Genomic DNA, 16,644 nt, shown 5'->3' on the forward strand with positions numbered 1-16,644 from the left:
TCCCCACCCCCTTCTAACCAAAACCACAACTCTTAAACTCCACTGAGAATGTTTAGAAAGTTTTCTTACATGGTTTATGGCACAGGTCTTCAATAGACTTGGGTACTCATGGCAGAAAGGTACACTTTCTACCATTAAATATATTAAAACTGGTGATGCTGTGCCCTGTACAAAGTGCAGTAATGCAGGCATGCTCTGGCCAATAATCTGAAATAAATTACAACCACTAGAAAGAACAGCAGAAAACCCACTACACAACCAATTGTAGGGGAAAAAAACCTGTAATAAGAATGAGAAACAGAAATGGATTTGAAACATTCGTTTCCCTTTATTTTCTCAGTGAGGCTGATGTGTACTGCACATTAAAAAAAAAAGAAAAAAAATCACAGGAATTTTCATACAATGAATTAAACCACAAAAGTACATGTAGAATCGGCAGGTGGAAAATAGCCCAGCTTGGGCTTAACTACTATCTCAATTCCCCTGTTCAGCATAGTCCAACCTACAAGTTTACATGTTCACCTACTGTACAAAACTTACAGTAGCTCCATCAGGTCAGTGGTTCACATTATTGAAAATGTCTGTCACATAGGTACAAATTTAGAATCATCACATTATATTACATGGCTATTCTAGTTCATTCATAGATCAGATCTTATACTATAGTGATTGAAGTTCTCATTACAGCCATTAAGAAGGACACATAATCATTACCTACTGTAGGCTTACATCTAAAGGGATGAGAAGGAGGTGTGGTTGTGTTTGTTGCTTTTTTTTTTTCAACTGACCCAAGTATTATTACCCCAGAGGCACAAATTTTCCTCTCAGTGCTGCTCTTGGTGATGGCAGCCCAACTGCTTTTCAGAGTAGTTTAGCACGAAAATTTTTCTTCAACTTTAGGCTCCCTCTGTTTGGATTAGTATTTAGATCATTTTCCATTCTGTAGGAATTACTCAGTTACAGCTCTAGGAAAGACCACAGTTCCTAAGTACCAGTTCTGTTACCTGTATTGTGGATGTGGTACTTACCACAGCATGAAAGCAACAGTACAGTCTTCTTATAAAAAACACACAGAGCTATACTGCAATTTGCCTCTGGTGACAATGTGGTACATGTGCAATTTGAAATGTTCTTGGGGAAGAAAAAAAGAAAAGTAAACTCTGAGTTTATATTTTGATGGATTTCCTACTACAGCGTCTATGAAAGATCCAAATAGCTTTATTCAGCAATCCTAGCTCTATTAATTTCATATGTAATTTGTAAATCCACAGAGGAAAGCCATCTTCAAGATGAAAATGTTTGCCAGGCCAGTGAAAAAAAAAAAATTGACTCACTTCATTATGCCTGCTTGGTGAAAAATAAATAATGCCCCCACACAAACCCCACACCAATTTCTTAATGTCAGCAATCTAGGGCAAAAGAGAACATTTTAAAATTTAATGACAGAAATGTAAAGGCAAAATAGGTAATGCATCTGGTCCTTGAACACATAATATGATATACTAAATATTGATTTCTTAAAAATAATTTATTGCTTTTAATATTTTTCTTTACAACAGAAGATACTCAAAATCCAGAAAGGAAAATTGTAAACTTTTAGTTTGGCATTCACACAAAGTTAAAATACCTGCATTTTTAACCTACAGAGCAACAACAAGAATTATGCAGAGTAAAGGATGTTACATTTGTAACACAGAACTTCCAGAAAAGTTCTTTTCTTTTTTTTTTTTTGTTTTATTGCTATCTATCTACTGAGAAAGAAGAAGCCAAAAAATCAAGCAAGCATCCGACAGGACAGACAGTGGAATCTCTCAGAACACAATATGCTGGTGATAAAATGAATGCAGCCATCAAAATCAACTGCACTGGTATGGGGGGTAGAATCAATTTTCTAAGATTTGGAGTGGGAAGGTAGATTAAATAGTTAGGTGTGCCATACCTTTAAGAGGAGTCATGAATGCCAAAGAGTAATAGAATAAGAAATCTATACATTCACAAGCAAATTCCAAACTTTGCTGATTCAGTAGAGACTCCGAGTTCAGATGAAATTCTGATGCTCAGAATAGCAGTAGTTTATACTCTTGTGGTTTTTTTCTTTCCTGAAATTTCTATTTAATTTAACAGAAGCAATGTCATCAGCAACAATGTCATGGGCACATTTGAGGCCATGCTAGTGTATAGTAAAAAAAAAGGAAAAAAACCCAAACCAACCCACTGCTTCTGCGAAAAAAACAAAGCACTTGCTTACTCCAAACTGACAACCATCATGCATCCTAGGTATAAAATTTCCACTGGCCTTTTTATTCTTTTAGTCATCTCATAATTTATAATAAATAGGATAATTATAACTGATAAATATGTCTCTTTAGTAAACAAAGGAATGAAGGATTGGTATTTATACAGGATGCATAACTGTAAAAAATATAGATAAATACCATCATTAAACTCTGCCAATGAAAAGATTACTGGCTTCAAGAACAGTGTTTAGACACAGAATTACAGTAAAAATCATACTGTACTTAGTACCTCAGCATATTTTTATCAAACTAAAATCACAAAAATTAAAACAAAATAGCATTTTAAAAAGATTTTTGACCTCTAGTTCCAAAACTACTGTTGATACATAAAATAAAAACATTTCTTAATGATTACCCATTTGAGAGACTTTACATAAAATTATGATATTTTCTAGAAAAATTTAGATGAGAAAATTTCATTCCCCTAACAAATTCAGTGTATAAAACTGCAAAAGAAAATCAAGCAATGAGAAAAATGTGGAAAAATACTGCAGAAGGTGGTTAATATCTTTTGGGCTAGGATAATTCTTGACAAAATTCTTATATAAGCTCACCAAAGAAGGGATGAATGTGTATAATGCATTTTTGCACTCAGACACACATGCACACATATGCACACTCACACCCTCACCCACACGCTTTTCTCTTTTTTTTTTTTACAATCAAATATATATAAGCGTAAGTTCAGCTTTCTACATATGTTAGTGTACAATAATTGTTTCACCTCATATAATTACATTTGAGTATTTTTGATTAAGAAAAATTCAGCAGTTTTTGAAAAGAAGGCTGCATTTACAGTGCATAGCTGTAACAAAAAAGAACATCGTCATACAGTATGTACATAAATAAAAATACTCCATTTAACATTTGTAAATACTCAACTACTTTAGAGAACGTAGCAAATAAACTATCTGTGCACACACCCAGATAGTTATATCCAACTCTCATTAATAATGTAACACCACGTCCGCTCATTAGAATAAATCGCTGAACAAGCTGCACATTTGACCATTAACAAGGCTTTGAAAATTTTGCTGTGGAAGATCAATGTTGTAGACATTTACATGGGTGTCAGAATTAAAAGATGAAACTTCAAAATGTTAGGGAAGCTTGAGCCTTTTAATTTTCTTTTCTGCAAAAAAAAAAACAACCCAAAAAACCCACAAAAAAACCCCAAAAACAAATCAACCAAAAAAAGAACAATCTTAAAACAAAGCTAAGACAGATTGCAGGCTTCTGGGACCTGTGGTTTCTTCTGGATTGTCATATTATCACTGTGAGAAGAAGCTTCTTTACAAAAAAAAAAAATGCAGTGTCTGATCCCCAGACATCAGCAGCCATAGTTCTCACACTGGGGTTTTTTTCTCTGTTTGTTTTTGTTCTTTTTTTGTTAAAATGCAATATGTACAGACTTTGCAGTTCATCGTTGTACGTGTATCTCTGTGGAACTGCTGCCATGTCTCGTGATTTGCATTGAACTCGGCAGGAACGCCCGGCTCCCCCGCCACCGCTCACCCGCCAAAGCGCAGCTGACACCCATGGACATGCGTGTGCTTACTGGGCAGCATCCTGCCCCTCCACTCCTCGAGCAGCTGTGTTCATGTAAACCATGGTTTTGAACAGAGAGTGTAAAGTAGGAGAAATTCCTAAGTACGACTTTTTAGTTGTCCATTATTGAAGGACGTGATGTCCGTGAGGTATTCGCCATCCCTTTGTTTGCCTCGGATGACATGCTTGTTACCTACGCAGGCTCCGCTGTGCCTCTTTGAGTAAACTATCAAAATCCATGGAGTCATACTTGCTTTTAGTAGAAGCAGGATCAAAATCATCTGAGTTTGAATCTGAAACCCAAAAGATGCAAGTTTAGGTAAGAGACAAGAACCACTTATTTTCTCTGTGTATCGGTACAAACAAGACACTGAAGAAACAATCCACTTACAACCACAATTTTACGGGATGACAAAAGCATAGAAATGACCATCATGGAAGCTTTAGGCATTCCTGGTAAGAAGCAGAACCTAACAAAAGCGGTACACATCATCAGCAGTGGGGAAGAACCACTAATTGCATATACATTTAGAGCAAGTTAACTCAAAACAGTATCCTCAAGGACTTGAGCACCAAGACACTCGTGTATAGGTCTCAAAGTAGTTCAGATAATCTTGACAGATGCCTTAACCAAAACTCCACTTTTGTCTTGCAACTGCTGTTTTGTAACATGTCCAGGACTTAATTTTCCTAAGAAAGGTTCTGCAGAAAGCCAGGGCAGTCTGTGAGCAGCATACAGAGGACAGAGCCCACCTTGCCTTGGGGTCTTGTGGAAGTCTTTACGCCTGCCAGAATCTCTGGTTTATACTTCAATTTATCTTTTTTGGTTCACTTGTTTAGAGTGTGAGCAATTCTGGGCAGGGCCCCTGCATGGCTGCATGAGCAGTCTCAGGTGGGCTTCTCAGTCTTCTGTATCACATGTGATAAGCCACAGCAGCAACAGCCCAGCTCCTGCAGCCTGGGATCCCTGTTCCAGCCTTGTCAGTTGCTCAGGCACGGACGTCAGTCTGTTCCCAGCACAGAGGAGGGGTTGTACGTTTGTGGCCACACAACTCCAGTACAATTATTGACATGGCTGCAAGCAATTAATTTCCTTTTGGAGTCAACCCTGCTTAACACTGACTCTCACCAGTTCCTGTGTCACAGCTCCTTTATGAGAGTGCCCTTTTCTTGCCATTTCTTGTGTTGAATTAATCAGAACTCCCCATCTACCACTATAAGACACACTGCACATTAAATGTTCATTACAAGTTCTGCTAAGACAATATCTTCTCACAGAGGAGAGGTGTTAAACTTCTGACTACTATTTTCAAGTGTTTTCTTTCTTCTGTACTCAACCCAAAGCTGATTAATTCTCTCTGTCCTGGTACCAGCTCATGAATTTTAAAGTTCATCCTGCCATTTCCTTATGTTGCTCTATCAGATACTCTGCAAAATACAGAGAATGCAGTCTGAAGTACAGAAGCTCAAGCTGTCAGCAGGACGAAGTGAAAACAGTCTGCTCGCAGATACTCTGGGAATCCCTCTCACAATGGAGAGAGTTGACAGGGAATACTCCCATTGATGAATAATGTTCAAGAGGGTTCCCTTCAGACAACTTACTTTAAACCCCAGATTTTCTGAGATACAGAGATGACCTTGGCTTCCATTACTGAAGATAAGTCAAATCAAGGCAAGACTTTAATCTGATTTTACTGTTTTTATCAGCCTACATTTCAACAAATGCCTTTCTACCTTTTATATTTTCTACATCAACTCTGTATCTCTTCAGCAGTCAATTGCCTTTTCTTAGCTTTACATTATCTGTTTAACCACTGAAGTGAATTATAGCATATTCATTGTGAACAATGCATATAATCTTCATAATTTATTTTAAAAAGACATCAATTGGTTAGAAAAAATATATCTGTATTCACTTCCTGCATTGTACAAAGCCAAGGGCAGCACATACAAGATTTCATTAGCATTGTGTTACAGGGTTATGAGAGATTTTAATGACTGTGGTCATTTATTCATAAAAAAATCCACAATATCTGATTAATATAGATCCAACAGCAAAAATGTGCCTTGCTATGTAATTCAGAAAAGAGCATTTTCCATGCCTTTAGTCTATTTATACAGGTATTAGGAAAGGTTTAACATTTAATGAATACTTTACACTTTAAAAGGTAATTAAATAAGAGGTGAGTTTATCCTATACTGTAATATTACAGAGGCTGTTTTGGTAGTCTGCATAGTCTCTTTACACACACACTTAACATCAGTATTCCTGCTGGAAGACTTTGAACTTCTCCAAAAACCTTTCCAAGGGGAAGCACCACACCCTGACTCAGAGCATAGGACAGAATCACACAGTTTTGCCCAGGCAAGACTCAGACAGACCCAAGTGTGTTGTCACAGCCAGCATGCACACTTGGGACTGGAGTTATCACAGCATACTGGGGGCTGGAGACTGGTAGGCATAAAGCCCCACATCACTGGAACTGCAAACACCAAGAGAATTGCTAAGCTTTCCACAGGCTGGAGCCTCTGACTGGAAGACCCTGCAAGGAGACACCTTCATACACATAGATGCTTATGCACAATTTTAGAATCACCAGCTGAGATCAGTGGCTTTTGCCACACTAAGGATCAGATTTGGCCACAAGCTCTTCTAGCTTTCAAACTTGAGCAACTGTGAATTGTGTTTAATGAGTGCCCCTGGCAAATTCTGCCCATCCACAACAGAACTCATAGCAAAGTAAGAATCATAATGAAGTTTCTGGGTTGAGACATCTACTTTGTCCTCTGTTTATCTCTCATACACATAAGTGAGGCACTGGACTCAAACAGTTACAGCAATAAATAGTAAAGCATGTGGGAGGTTTCTGCAGTGCTATCTTTTCAACTTAGAAATGTATTATTGAATACTGGGCACTTCTTTTTGATAATGATGGAAATGGGCTTTAAAAGAATATTCACAATTTGGAATATTTAAAAGAAGCCAGCTCAGATTAGTAGACTTTTAAACGTCTTACAGCAGGTGAAAACCACTTTCTTCAACACCCCTCCAATCATTTAAAGGGTACCAGCAGTAAACAAAAAATAAGCAAACCCTAAATTCTCATGAGTTACAAGATTCCTGTTATGTACTTCAATTCACATAGAGCAAAGTACCTACCTAGGTCTGCATAGTTAGACTTGCAAAACTGCTTGCGTCCACAGAAGTACAGCTCAAAATCAGGCTCATTTGACCTGCGTAAAGTGTATCCATTTTCAAGAGCAGCAAAGGCGTCACAAGTATAGCGGTAGGTGATGAAACCATAGCTGTCTCTGCCATTGAAAAATACAGTTGTGAACAAAAGCTGAGAAGAGTTAACACGCATTAGTGTAACCCCTTCCTGAAAGCAAGAACTTGCCGGAGACCCAGCAGTGGAAATGCCAGAAGTACTGCATCCATTTATCAGCATGATTGTCCTGTCATGCAGCTAAATACTTATTTCTGGGACAGGAAATTTCAACTAGCAAGATTAATAAATAAGGATGAAAGAAAATAAGTAAGGTTTTCAACTCAGCCTGTCATCTGTCACAGGACTTATACTGGTAACTCCCATACCAGTAATCTTACTGCCATAATTTTTAACATATGGCAGCTCTCAAACAAGAAGTAATCTCAAAAGTTCCTACCCATCATCCCGCAAATTTACTGTGCACTCCTCAATTTCACCAAAAACTTCAAACCGGTCCCTCAGTTCAGTTCGGGTTGTGTCAGGTCTGATTTTACCCAGATAAATCACACGACGTTCTTCCTGTTGATAAAGAGCAACCGGGAAGGTGTTCTTTTAACAAACGTGTCATAGAGATGAACCTATACATACAGGCATGCAAAGACACACAGAGATGTGCACAGGATGCATAATTATAGAAACACTCTTTTGTGGAAGGCCTAGTGCATCTTGCACGTACATGAAATCGTTCTCTCCTGGAAAACATCCACAGTATAAACATCCACAGTATTTAAGTGACCCTACATGTGTCAGGTGGTGTGCTCCTGGAAGGGTTCACTGATGGCTGTTACTGTTCTGTACACCGACAGATGCTTCCCTTTGTATCCTACTGCACCTTCTTCATTCTCACCCTTTCTACCACTTCCCCTCCAGGACTGCCAACTCTTCCAAACTAGGAGCTCCTTTTCTCTTGCCATGTATAGAATACCAAGCAAAACTCATCTTACTTGCAGAACAGCATAAAGTAACACAATAATTGCATAAGCGTACCACAGACATAACAAAATGTATTACAAGCATGACATTATAAGCTCATATGACTCAACCGCTGATTCATCCTGCAATCCTGTTTCACCATAATCCATACTTTTAAATAGAGGGAAAACTTTTTAAGATTGTCACCCCAGCCAAAAACTAATTACTATGTAGCCCCTAGCTCATTCCCTGCTTATTGGTGGGATGGGGAGAAAAACCAGAAAAAGGTGAAACACCTGTATTAAGATCAGCTTAATAAATGAAACAAAGAAAGATATAATAATAGTAATACTTATAATAGCAGACTTGTAATGAAAAGGGGAGAGAGAGGAATAAAACCCAAAAGAAACAAGTGCAGCACCTGCTGACCAATACCCAGCCCATCCACAAGCAGTGGTCTGCCTCTCCCAGCCAACTCTCCCTGGTTTATATATTGGGCATGATGCCATATGGTGTGGAATATCCCTTTGGCCACCTCAGGTCAGCTGTCCTGACCATACTCCCTGCAAGCATCTCATGCACCTGCTGCCTGGCAGAGCAAGGGAAACTGGAAAGTCCTTAATTCAGAGTAAGCACTACTTAACAACAATTAAAACATCAATGTCTTATCAACTTTAACACTAAATCCAAAATATTGTGATGTACCTACTGTAGCTACTTAGAAGAAAATTAACTCTATGCCAGCAGAAACCAGGACTGGGTCCAAAATATGCCTTTTATTAAAAGAAATATTTCAGGGGGAATGACAGGAAGTAAAATATATCCCACAGTCACCACTGCCTTTTGGTTTATTCAGAATAAAAACCACCTGACTGAAAACCCTGGGCTAGGGTCTCTTCTGCATGCTCTTTCAACACTTACAACAAAGCATCAGACACTTTTATAACAATCAAGCTGTGGTCGTATCATTCCTTTCTTAGTGCAAATGCTCAGCCAAATGAGGGAAGGATGAGAAAACCCTTTAAGAGTCGCTTCATGAATTTTAGGATAAACACTTTTCTGAGGGCAGAGCCATTTAGTGAGCTTCAAGAAAAGAAAATGGAAAAAGGAGATCTTTAAAACACTGACCTTAAGGTCACCAGGGCAAAGAAGCACCAGCTATACACGGCTTGGGTGCTCAGCCTTCCTGTCTCTGATTGCCTCTGGCCTGGCACTACCGGCCCTGCTGCTCATCCCTTACACACCCACACAGAGTCCCACAAATCCAACCACCACCACATTCTCAGCTGGCGTAAATCTGTCAGTCAGTGGAGCACTGTCAGTTTAAACCATCAACTTTGGCACCTGAGACTTGTGCAGAATTTAGGCGCCGAATGCCGAAGGAGCTACACTGACTGCTGAGAATTCATGACTATCGTAACCTGGAGGTGCCTAAAGGCTAATGGCACCTCAACTGTGCAATGCAAAAGGCGCTTGGGACCTAAATATAGACTTGCATTCCTGCTCAGAAACATTCTAGCCTGAAGAGACAGGTAGTTTATAGGGTTACAATTCAGATATAGCATGAAATGTATCTTTTCCATGAGTCCCTACGGAGGCATAAAGGACCAGTCACTTTTGGACCACAGATAATACAATTGAGATCAGACCAAAACACAGGTAAAACCAGAAATTATATTGATGTCACTTCTTTACTTGTTTGAGTATTCATTTGAGATAAAGAGACCATCAGAATTCTTAGTTTGGGGTGCTGGAAATCTTGTCTTCCTGTTCCCAGGAGAGCACTTTGCTCTCAGGAACTATTTAATGCAAAATAAATAAACAATTCCTGCAGCAGGAAGGCAACACTGAAATATCTGTCTCCCAACAGAAACTCTTACTAGCACATTCAGTAAACTATTTTCACTGACTCTTTTCCTGGCCTCACAAATCTCAGGGGCTAAGATCCAGTTAATCTAAGCTCCTGAGAAATGAAAGTTTAAAACTGCAGAAAACAGATATTCAAGAATCAAACATTCCTACTCAAAAGCCCTACCCACTAAGGAATGGTGCAAGAATTACCTGTGTCCCTTACACTGGTCAGCTCAGTGGAGTCCTTGGTTGCTCTACCAAAGTATGTATCAGCTCTCCTTAATCAGGGGGACCTGGTAAGGGTCTAATTCAGACACTTGAAACTACTGCCTCTTTTTATTATGTAAGGAACCAAGGTGAGTGCCTTGATAGTCCTCTGTAACCATGCTGGGACAGACACATCCTCCTTTAAATGTTACACCTTCCAAAATACAGGGTCCAAAAGCTGCCCTTGTTCTCTGCCACAGCAGGGCAGTTTGGAGAAGCTAGCGTGGCTAAAAGAAGCACTTGTGCTCATGGGTAGCCATACATTAAGGGCACAAGGGTACTTTCCAGACAGCTGCTGCTTTTTATCTCTGTCTCCACTGTGTCCCAGTCCACAGCGCTGACCTTCCTGACAGAGGAGTTTGGGCAGGGCTTCTGTGAACCAGGGACTGCAGAGTGCAAGCTACAGAAATCTGCATTTCTTCCATTTCCCCCATTCTAATTCTGCTTACTTTCACTATGGTTGGGTGCCATAAACTTCAAAAACAGGAAAATCTGCATATGCACAGTAATTACTTTTTCAGACTGTTTTACCAAATCAAGGATTTAACCGCACTGAAACACTTGATAAGAAACAATTCCATTGATACTTGCTATTGAACCTAAATGACTGACCAGATGGAGCAGAACATAACACAGCAGACTGCCTAATATACTTTAGCTGAGATAATACATCTCAACTGAAAAAAACATAATGTTTCACTCACTGACATGGAGATTGTTATATTACAGTGTGATGGAAATATCTATTGCACACTCTTCCAGAAGTCTGTCTGCATGCCTGTGCAATTTTTCCTTATTCTATCCCTCTAATAACCTTTATATCTCTAATATCCCTTTAAGACAACTGTAATAAACCAAAACAGAACATTTAAAAAAAAAAAGCCTGTTAAAGTACTGTTAAGGGAATAAGTTAAACCTGCAAAATTAAGGAAATTCAAATTTAAAGCTGAAATGCACCATATGTCCTCCAGTGTGCACATATGAGGAGATGTGTTCAAGTATTTTTTTAAGCAGAATGCCATGATGGAATAAGATACCCAAGAACACGGGATTCACACAGCATTGTCTTTGCCTGGGTTAACTTTGCTTTGCTTTTAAAGCAACTATGAATATTAATATTCAAAGAGATGCCTTCCTTTGATTCCCATCAATAATAAGAGCTATAGAAGCCTAACAAGATTGCAACACACCTCTAAATGTTAAGGACCTTTTTTTAATAATAAGTTACATGTGTAAGTCTATATGGGCACATTAAGTACAATGTTTACTGCAGTTGTTAGAGGATATGATTGATGACTTGGAAACCTAGAGAAGGGCAGAGAAAAGCTTTTATTTTCAATTTCATATGGGCAGAGGGAACCTGCAGGAAACACCAGAAGCTACTTGTTCAGATTTCCCTCCCAAAAGTGCCCATGATTTATTTTGCATCATAAGCATTAAGTGTGCCTCTCCTTGATCTGCCAGGTTAAAAAAAAAGAGAATAGTCCAGCCAACTCCCTCAGGACTAACATCTCTGTCTTCTTTCATAATCCTGCTCGTTCTTCATCGCAGCAAAAACATTTGAACAGAAAGATGTGGCAGAAAATCTTGGACTGACAAGCAGTATTTTAAGTTTCAAATGAAAATCCTACAGCATTAGAATAACAAAATATGAGAAAACAAGCCTGGGATACACCTTACACATCTAAGAGCGAATAAAGGAATCGCTCATCCTCTAAATATTGACTGATGCTAAGTATCTTTTTGTCTTGCAAAGGATTCCTCCAAAACTTTATTTTCTTTGTGTTTCCTTATTCCTAAGTCTTTATTTCATAATTATTTCACTAAACACAGGCCATTAGATGTATTAGTTTTCCCTTGGAGTTTTTTGTTTCTTCCCCCGACAGTCGTTATCTTTGCCTGCCTGCGGTGCTGATGTTCCCATTTTTCCTATCACTTTTTGCCTGCATGTCTGTGGGGCATACCTAGTTCTCCAAGAGCCAGGTAATGCTTTATGTGAAGCTGAGAGAAGAAATCCAGGAGCATTTTAAAGCTGGGTTCTGCTATGGGTTGTAAAGGCTCTGCTGCTCACTCCAGCACAGGTGCCTGGCTGGGTACACACTCCATGTCTGTGTTGTCTCCCATGCCAAATGGTTTCTCTGCCAGTAGAGACTTCAAGCCATGAAGACTTTTATCCTTAGAGCTGAAGGCCAAATACCATTTTGAAAATGTAATGGGACTGCTTGGATAGAGCTGCAAAAACAGAAATGCTATGGATGGAGATAAGCCATTAAAGCTTAAGCTTCTGATGTAATAATAATGAGAAAAAAATTCTTTAGATTGAGTAAGAAAAATTAGTATGGCCTGTGAGTAACTATGAGTGGCAAAAGTAAAAATCACAAAAACTGGGGGAAACAAACCAAACAAGATTATTATCTTGTTCAGAACAGTTCAGATACACTCCATGGAGACTGCTAGAAAAATAATGATGGACCAGTAAAACTCAAAATTTAGGTAGAAACATAGGCAGCAAAATTAGAGTATATGGGATCTAGGCCATCAAGATGAGCAACAACAAAAAATCCAAACTAAATACACAACATACATTGAATCCTTCATAAGTGGAAATGCATTCTATTATAGGCTAACTCTGGTTTTAGACTTTCGAGAAGGCAAGCACTCATTTATGAAACCACCTTTCTCCTGCCTTCCTGTTTTAGAGCAATTTATTTTCTTTGAAACCATGTGTTTCTTTCTGATATAGTGGCCTCACAGCACATTTATCTTTTTATGTCTGTAAGCTCTCTGGGACTGGGACTCTCGATACTTGTCTCATAAAGGCTGCCAGCATTTAGGAATGAAAATTGGTAATGTTAATTGTAATTTTCTACTTGAATATGACCTGATTTTGTTATACCTCTTTCCAGTAGCCAGTGCACACAGTAAATGAGCTGTGTGAAGGATGTGACTCTAAGTCAGTATCATGGCCAGAGTGGCAGAGTAGCAGAGAGCCACATCACCAAGCTGCTCATCACACAGCTTAACCTCCAGCTCTGGTGCACCATATCAATGAGGAGTCACAACCAGTGACTCCAGAATTGGAATACACTAACTATTTCTGGTGCCATGCTTTGAAAAGGATTTACCACATGGTCTAAGGAACTGCTGGAGTAGAAGCCCACACAACTCAGAAATTTCCTGGAGTGTATCAGAAGAAAAAAGGGGTCCTCAGGCCTCTTAGCAAATCACTGTGGTCTGCCTTGGTTGGGGGGTTGGATTCCACTTTTTACAAAGCACTAAGTAGACTCTGCTGTCCTGCAGTGCTCCTGAAGTCACAGTCCATGTGTCTCCACTATGATCTGGCTTACATGATTAAGCAAGTCTTGGTGGCAGGCCATTCAGTGAGGATCCATTCTAAAAAAACCCCATGACCCAGTAAAATAAAACAAAACAATATCAAACCAAACTATGCTAACATTTGGTCAGTTGGGAAAGGAATCACAATCAAAAGTGTAAATCATTGAATGAATGAATGACTGACAAAAATATTTTTTAACTCTCTAAGTACCTTGTAGACTCAGCCCATATTTTTCAGGCATGCCTGCTCAAAATTAAGACCTCAATCCACAAAAAAGACACTGAATCTCCAGTAACTGGAGAGGGGGAAAAAGAAAAAGAGGACGAGAAGAATATCACAGTACCTTTTGAAGTCAAACCACCTGTATACAGTTACAAGTCTAGACAGGAGTTCAGGAATCTATACAGGAAAATACTATCCCAGGCTTTAGCTCTGAATATTCTACAGTCACGGTGTGTGAGATTGAAGGGGCAGTGTTTAAACATGCTTGTGCCATACAGCATCACCACAGGCTTCTAAAACCTAAGCCTGTGCTTCTAAGCCTCCTCAGCATTCTGTCAATATGTCTTCACATCTGCCAAAACACAAGCTGCCTGCACAATCAGAGGGCATTGCTTCACATATGGTTTTGACAGATTAAAAGATGTTAAAATATTATTTTTTTTCTCTTTTCTTTTTCCTAGGTTTCCCACGCCTGTTGTCCCACAAAGACTAATTCTAGATACTGCTTCCACAATACCTAATGACTTTTGGGTCTGTCACAACTTCTGCTCCTTTTTTACTGTGCATCCTTTCTACAACTAACTCTTGAGATCTCAGAGCAGTGCTTCTCATGAAGAAAGTCACCTGCCCTGAGTAATAACTGAGGCATTAGTACTGCCCAATCTTTGGGCCACTCTTCTAGCAGTATCTGCAAGTATGTGGCCATAAATCAGATCTGGCAGCATGAGAATGGGCTAGAAAGAAAATAAAAATTTCCCCAATACAGAGAGCAAAGAAATCTAAATTTATGAGACTGTAGAAAGAGCTCAAGGAAAGAAAGAGAGGACATTCTTGTGGCTGAACAATAAATGAGTTGAGTCCCTCAAGACTGAAAAGAGTAACACAAAAAAGACCCATAAACCAAAAGGCATAAGAAAAAGAGAAGAGAATGCTAGAAATTACACAAATTTTGTCACCAAATTAATGAGGTCGGAGATCCCCTTTTTCTGCTGTCTCCTAATCCTTACCTGTTTTCACAGGGTCTAAAGTAGCACAATTCAATACAGACTTTTAAAGTATAAGTGCTGGTAGACTTTGGATAAAGGAGTTAATAGGACTTAATCTACATTTCCTGCAGAACTCACACAGATGACTGGATTTTAGATTTTTTGCCATGTTCTCTTTATTGATATTTATTTTTAGTTTTGATTTATTTATGTCTATTAATAAATAATTCCATTAACTGAGTTAATTATAATCATAATTCGAAAGAAAATAAATTCAACCTTGGTTTTGAATTGTCTAGAATTTTTAATGCAGTATGATGCAGCATATCTGGAGCTTTTTACGTTTCTTTTCTTTCTTTTTTCCTTTTCTCTTGATTAGCTACTTGCCAAATATTTGTTTGTTTTAAACTAAATCAAATTTTCTACCTCCTCAGCAGGATTCATGTTTATTTATATGGGTAAGGTACAGTAATTGAGAAGTAGCAAGATACACCCATGACAGAAGTCTACTTGAATCTCTAATTTGTGGTAGCTGTAAGAGAGAACAGCAAGTGTAAGTTACAATTGCTGGAAGGTGGTGTTCATCTCTAAGCAGATGGAAGCCAGATATTTTAAAACTAACAGCAACAATTGACTTAAATATGGCCCTGTCTGAAGCCAAACAAAATTATTCCTTTGGCATCAGTGCGTTTCAGAGCAGCACAGCAGAACACGTTATAGCTCTAAATCTTGTGCTTTACAAAATATACCAATCACCCACACTTTGTAGATAGGACACCTGAAATGGAGAAAAGTGAAATGATTTGCTGGAGCTCACTAAGAACAACAGCAGCAGAGAAGAAAAGCAGACCATAAAGTTGTCTGTTCACTCCCAGAACTCCTCATTGCTGTAGACTATGCTCGTCTCTGTCAATCTCCACACACTCCTGGTTCTGTAGGTGCATTAGGAGAAATGCTGCCAAGTGTGTGACAAATCACCTTTTGCTACAAAGTCCACTAATGTCACCGGGAAAAAGACCTATTAATTTTGGTGACCTCTGGACAGAGCACTAATGGAAAACCTGGGAGGGAAGATGAGGTATCCTGGTCTGTACCAGGTCATGCAAGAGCCAGAGCACAGCCAGAACTGCCGTGTAGGTACAACCCAATGGAAAGAGCAGGACACAGAAAGTCAAAATCTTAAGGTGAGCCACCAAATGGCCTTAGCAAATTTTACAGCAACAGATTTACAGCAGGTCCCAGTTTAATTTATCAAAACGCAGTTGCCAATGGGGAACTCAAAAGGGAAAAAGCCACCCATCTATTTAATAGCCATTCTTCCTTCTGTCCTACTCCTACAACAGCCAAGACAGTTGCTTATCCCCACATGGGTTATTTTCTTTGCTTCAGATATTTCACCTGTTTCATGGAGAACACCGATGAACGAAATACTTAAATAATACATATTTATTATGAGAGGGCCAGTGCTATGTGACATTTTTAAATTGCATCTTGTCTTCAGACTATTTTGCTAAAAATAATTTTAAAAATTACCCAAATCACAGACACTGAAAAGATTTTAATTCAAGCCAAGTCTTTGGATCCCAGTTTTGAGTTCTGTTGTCTGCACCTTCTGTATAGACAATTACAGCCACTCTGAGAGTTCAGCAATAGGTACATCACCTGACTTCTTATTCATGTATATCTGGTAGGTGAAATACAGTATAAAAGGCATCTGTATAAGAAATAGATTAGTTCTCTTCTACTAGTGTACTGTCTGGGATGACCCCTTTCTCTAGTAAGTTCTCTTATCTGTTCAGTGTGAAAAACTTCGAGAGCTGTAATTTATAGAACCTGAAAAAATTAGTAGTGTGACACCAAAGCAGAAATTATTATAAAAACACATATTTGCTTAAAAAATGAAAATATTAAGAAATACACATAAGCAAATTTTTGTATTTTTATGAAAAAGAAAT

The 16,644-nt window shown here is 38.7% G+C and overlaps 1 protein-coding gene across 3 annotated transcripts in view; it reads right to left on the reverse strand.

Moving 5' to 3' along the window:
* Positions 1–222: 222 nt before the first annotated feature.
* The window catches only part of PPARGC1A (PPARG coactivator 1 alpha), a 68,116-nt gene continuing 51,694 nt past the window's right edge, over positions 223–16,644 (reverse strand). For 2 of the 3 annotated variants that reach the window (XM_084205140.1, XM_084205141.1), the window contains exons 11-13: positions 7,512–7,633; positions 7,006–7,157; positions 224–4,138 (exon numbers count right to left, since the gene is read on the reverse strand). In XM_084205140.1, coding sequence (XP_084061266.1) covers positions 4,035–4,138; positions 7,006–7,157; positions 7,512–7,633 — 378 coding nt within the window. In that variant the 3' untranslated portion in view covers positions 224–4,034. Of the gene's footprint in view, positions 4,139–7,005; positions 7,158–7,511; positions 7,634–16,644 lie in introns of all 3 variants that reach the window. The other variant, XM_084205142.1, reaches the window with a different exon arrangement.

This window comes from Fringilla coelebs (assembly GCF_963513975.1).
Source record: "Fringilla coelebs genome assembly, chromosome: 4".
Taxonomy (NCBI): Eukaryota; Metazoa; Chordata; class Aves; order Passeriformes; family Fringillidae; genus Fringilla; species Fringilla coelebs.